The sequence below is a fragment of the Apis dorsata genome, unplaced genomic scaffold (assembly GCF_000469605.1).
Source record: "Apis dorsata unplaced genomic scaffold, Apis dorsata 1.3 scaffold_74, whole genome shotgun sequence".
NCBI classification, from domain to species: Eukaryota; Metazoa; Arthropoda; class Insecta; order Hymenoptera; family Apidae; genus Apis; species Apis dorsata.
The window spans coordinates 2,171,102-2,176,561 of NW_006263372.1; the positions used below are offsets into that span (position 1 = coordinate 2,171,102).

Below are 5,460 nucleotides of genomic sequence, written 5' to 3' on the forward strand. Positions count from 1 at the left end.
GGCCTGACCACTATCTGCCTCCTTTCCGGGCACAGGCCAAGCGCCCCGTTCAAACACTCGAACTCGAGCCCCGTCCTCGGACACCTGGGCGCGAATCCGTCGAAGAACACTTGGATATCGGGGATACCCGTGACCGCGTAACTGCTCTCGAAGAAGGCCGTGACCTGTGTCAACCCGGTGCTCGTCATGGGCCCGGTCCTGGTCTCCAGATACTCGTTCACGCTGTTCATAGTCATCGCCTCGTAAGCCGTGTCTTTGATGCTGAATTGGACGGCGATCGACACGTGGTTGTGAAGATTCTTTCCCACGGGCAGATCCTTGACCACGTGCATGCCCAATTTGGTCAATTGATCCTTGGGCCCTATCCCAGAATTCAACAAAATGTGAGCCGACCCGATCGTCCCCCCCGTCAGGATCACCTCCTTGTTCGCCTTCACGATCCTCTTGTATCCGTCCTTGTCTACCAGTTCCACGCCGTACGCCTTCCCCTGCCAGTCCATCAGCACTTTGGTCACGTGGGCGTTTATCAACACTCTCAGGTTCTGCCTACCGTGGACCGGCCTAAGGTAATTCCTCGTCGCCGTCCCTCGTACACCGTTGTCGGTCGTCATCGGGGCGACCATGAAACCCGTCTGCGTGTACTCCTTCAAGTTCGACGTTCTGTAACCGAGCTCGGACGCAGCTTTCAGAATCTCGTCGGCGAACGCCGGTTTGTCGGGATAGAATTGGATCTTCATGGGGCCGGGGACGGGTACGGTTCTCGGCTTGTCGGATAATATCGATTGATTGATCGGGTCCTCGGCACGCTCGAAGTAGTGCGTCACCTCGTCGTACGACCAACCGGTGGCGCCACCACGCGCCCAACCGTTGTACACTTCTGGATGTCCCCTGCTGTACATCATGCCGTACATGCCAGCCGTGCCTGACATCATTTTTCCACGTGGCCACGAGCACACTCCGTCGTGTTCTAATTGAGAAACGAGTAAAGATTTATTTATAAAATTTATATCGAGTTCGAGTGGCTTTTGAATAAATAATTGATTTTATTCGAGTAGCTATTATCGTTGCGTTTATTCGTAAGTTTAACTGTTAAATTTTGCCCATCACAGTTAGAAGTGAATTATATGATATGTAAGAGAATGGCTGTTTGACATAGAATCGGAGAGTTAATAATTTATCGCTAATAAATTGTAATGTGAGAATCGACTGTATATATAATAGCTACGAATAAAATTTAAGCATATTAATTAAGCAATTGCTTGAAGTAACTTTATTCGAAATTTTCAACTGTTTTACTTTTTCGTATAATCTCGACCATCCACTACAATTATTATTACGTTTCGAGCAATAAATTATCTCTAACGAGGATCGCTCGTCTGGTCGAATAATTAATTCGAGTTACGCTCGTTGTCAACGATCTATTTTCCTAATGCAATTATTTCACCTAAACAGGCCGTGGGGTGGGGTTCGGTTGGCTCCGTTTTGAATCTCCAATCCAACGTCGAGTTGACCGCGTGAACGGCGAGTCCAGGAATCGAAGTCATCGAGGGCTCTTCCGGCCCGGCTTCGATCAGCACAACGTTCCACCATGGATTGTCGCTTAATCTCCTGGCAATTACGGGCCCGGCCACCCCTGCTCCAACCACGATAAAATCGAACCTGTGTTCTCGCGATGCGTCGGAGAATTAATTAGAATTTAAATTACATATACGTGTGCATATATGTGTGTGTGTGTGTGTGTGTGTGTGTCTCATATTAATTTTATGGAAAAAATAATTTGGAAATAAATTTATTTAATGAGAGTGAGATTTATATAGAAGGGGGGGAGAAAAAAAAATTTTTTACCATTCGTTGGGCACCTCCTCGTTGCCAAGCCTGTTGCAAGGATTAGCGATATCGCAAGTAGAGGCGATAACTTTCTCGACCAAGCTCATAAAAGATGTCTTCACTCCGCACGTTGATGCCATGTACGACGTGTCTTTGAAGGAGTTGCACGAGCAACATGATGTTCCATTGTTGTTGTTGTCCAACTGGCTGATGTGAAACTGATTAACGAGATATAATATAATAAATTATTTCTTGTGTGAACGTTTTGACATTTAATTTTGTATTAGTTTTGGAATATAAAATTAGAATTGGAGAAGATTGAACGAAGAAATGAATTTGTTATCGAGTTCACGTTACGTTGGGATATCAAATAATAGGCTGCCTCTTAGTTTATTATCTCGTGAGTTATTTTTTTCGTAACGATTGAGAGTTAAACTCATTCTATCTGAATTGCAACAACACGATGATGCAAAGATTAATTTATTTCTTTAAAGAAAAAATAATTATATAAATGTGTATATAAATTCCTGCTTCAAATTGTAATCAATTTTAATCTCTGGATAATAATCATTTTAATGAAGTTGAAACGAATGAAATTTAATTGTTACGATATAATATATACGATTGTTAAAATAATTAACATAAACTTAAATGGGTTAATTAAAATCAAATTGGTGTGAATAAATATAAGTTTTTCACATGAATGTTACATATTCTTTAAAAAAAAAAAAAAGGGGAAAAATTATAAGCACTATCATTTTTTACCAGTTTTACCAATTTTTTTTTAAAAAAATCTGAAAAAATTAAAAAAGAATTCAAATGAAAAGGAATGAAATTAAAATCAATGTGAAAAAATAATACATATTCATTAAAAGAAAAAGGAAAAAATTATAAGCAGTACCATTTTTTACTTTGCCAATTTTTTTCTTAAAGAAATCTGAAAAAATTAAAAAAGAATTCAAATGAAAAGGAATGAAATTAAAATCAACGTGAAGAAATAATACATATTCATGAAAAGAAAAAGGAAAAATTACAAGCAGTACCATTTTTTACTTTGCCAATTTTTTTCTTAAAGAAATCTGAAAAAATTAAAAAAAAAATTCAAATGAAAAGAAATGAAAATCAATGTGAATAAATAATACATATTCGTTAAAAGAAAAAGGGAAAAATTATAAACAGTACCATTTTTTACCAACTTTACCAATTTTTTCTCAAAGAAATCTGAAAAAATTAAAAAAAAATTAAAAAGAAATTAAAATCAATGTGAATAAATAAGTTTCTCGTTATAACATATTCGTCAAAAGGGAAAATTATAAGCAGTACCATTTTTTAGCAATTTTACCAATTTTTTCTTAAAGAAATCTGAAAAAATTAAAAAAAAAATTCAAACGAAAGGAAATGAAATTAAAATCAATGTGAATAAGTAATACATATTCGTTAAAAAAAAAAAGAGAAAAATTAGTACCATTTTTTACCAATTTTGATGGAAAAAAAAATTTTTTCTCAAAGAAAAAATTCGTTTTAACAATTTCGAACAATTCAACACACATCAAACGGAAATTCCTATCATTGGAGCGTGGCAACTTTTACGTAATTTATCGCCATCTACAAATTGGAATTTTTTCCGCATGGATAATAAACATCTCGATCGATCGATTTTATTTACCTGAAACGGTAGTCGAAACGTGAACGCCAATCGCACCAGGAACGAGAGCAGGATGTAGAATCTCATTTTGCTCGATAAAGGATCACCTGCGAACATATATCAGATCGATTAAGCAAATCAAATTTTCTTTTTTCTTTTTTTTAATGAAAGTTAGCATTCGAAAACTTGGATTGCGCGATCAACTATAATAAAAATGCAAACATAAACGCGTTTAAAGCCAAAAGTTTTTCCTAATTTTCCAAACGATAACTCGCAATTTGTGAAATCTCTAAATTTTAAATCGATGGATAGAAAATTTTTAGAAAAATTTTGCTCTTTCGACGACATTCAATGATATTGAATATACACACATATAAATATTGTCAAGCGACGTTGCACCTATTTTTTTGAATAAATTAGATTACAGCCCTTCCTTGATAATAGATAACACGCGTCTAGATGAATCACAGAGTTGGTTTTGCGCTCTACAATTCGTGATGCTTTATGCGTGAAAGTCTTGTCAGTCTTGAAGAGAGCAATTAACCCTGTCTTGGATCGTGCAAAATCGTTGGAAACAGACTTTCGAAAGTGCGGGGAATTTGCTTTTGTAAGAGAGGAATGATATATGGGATTTGAAAGTGAATTTTTTTTTTTTTCTTTTTTTTTTATTTCGTTTAACGTTTCTCGGATGATTGTTTCGAACAAAATGATCGTTTCCCACAATTTGTTCATTCCTTCTCAAATTGTTAATCGTTCGGATAATTATATATTTAACTTTTATAATTCGAAAATTTAATTTTTTAATCTCGATACTTATAATTGTATTGTAATGATTGGAAATCACGCGTTTTTATTTTTAATTTCCATGATACGAAATATTTTTTTTTCTTTTTTAATTACGTATTACGTTACGTCAGAATTGGAAAATTAATGGAAAAATTTGTTTTTTAAGAGAATCGTCGTTTTGAAGAAAATATTCCTTTTGATTTATGCTATCGATACAAACTCACAATTTTATATATATATATATCCATTCAATTTTCCTTTCATTACGATGTTCAACAATCCCATTCAATCTTCGAATTAAAATTAAATCCACGTGCACGTCATCGCTTTATTTATTATTACAAATATATTTCTATCTATTAGTTACATAAATTCAATAATCGTCCAAAAAAAGAAAGAAAAAATCAAAGCTATCTCGTAGAATTAAAAAACTAAATCTAAATAACTTCTTTCTCCCGAAGAGAGAATCAAAACAAAAGAGAGAACAAAAAATTATAATATATTATTGACCCACTAAAATTTCAGATCAATCTAAAAAAATTTGACAATTTCCTATAAAAAAAAAAAAGAAAAAATTTCAAATTCTCGAAAATAAAACTCCCAAAAAATCTACTACTCTCAACCAAAAAACTCGAATGATTCGTTATTCTAATCTCGAATATTTAATCCCTAAAAGAGAAGCACAAAAAAAATACAAACGAGAAGAAAACAATTTTTAACAATCCGAATGATTCTAATCTCTTCTCCTTAAAAGAGAAGCACAAAAAAAATATACGAAAACAAGAAGAAAATTTTTAACAATCCGAATGATTCGTTATTCTAATCTAAAAGAAAAGTACAAAAAAAATACAAACGAGAAAAGAAAAATTTTTAACAATCCGAATGACTCGTTATTCTAATCTAAAAGAAAAGCACAAAAAAATACAAACGAGAAGAAAAAAAATTTTAACAATCCGAATGATTCTATTTTCCTAAAAGAGCACAAAAAAAATACAAACGAGAAGAAGAAAATTTTTAACAATCCGAACGATTCGTTAATCTCTTCTCCCTAAAAGAGAAGCACAAAAAAAAAAAAAATACAAACGAGAAGAGAAAAATTTTTAACGAAATCCGAAACGACAAATTCGTTTCTTTTAACAACCAACCTGAAGAAGAAGAGTCGTGCTCGAAGAGGAGGTGCTCGATCGAGAGAGAGAGAGGAG

At 34.2% G+C, this 5,460-nt stretch overlaps 2 protein-coding genes across 3 annotated transcripts in view; one reads left to right on the plus strand and one right to left on the minus strand.

Annotated features, from left to right (window-relative positions):
- The window catches only part of LOC102679685 (flotillin-2), a 105,176-nt gene that overhangs the window by 72,485 nt on the left and 27,231 nt on the right, over positions 1 to 5,460 (plus strand). The gene's annotated exons all lie outside the window — the stretch shown is intronic.
- The window catches only part of LOC102679099 (glucose dehydrogenase [FAD, quinone]-like), a 7,654-nt gene that overhangs the window by 996 nt on the left and 1,198 nt on the right, over positions 1 to 5,460 (minus strand). The window contains exons 2-5 of the mRNA XM_006610606.2: positions 3,494 to 3,586; positions 1,846 to 2,045; positions 1,445 to 1,659; positions 1 to 967 (exon numbers count right to left, since the gene is read on the minus strand). Coding sequence (XP_006610669.2) covers positions 1 to 967; positions 1,445 to 1,659; positions 1,846 to 2,045; positions 3,494 to 3,559 — 1,448 coding nt within the window. The 5' untranslated portion in view covers positions 3,560 to 3,586. The remainder of the gene's footprint in view (positions 968 to 1,444; positions 1,660 to 1,845; positions 2,046 to 3,493; positions 3,587 to 5,460) is intronic.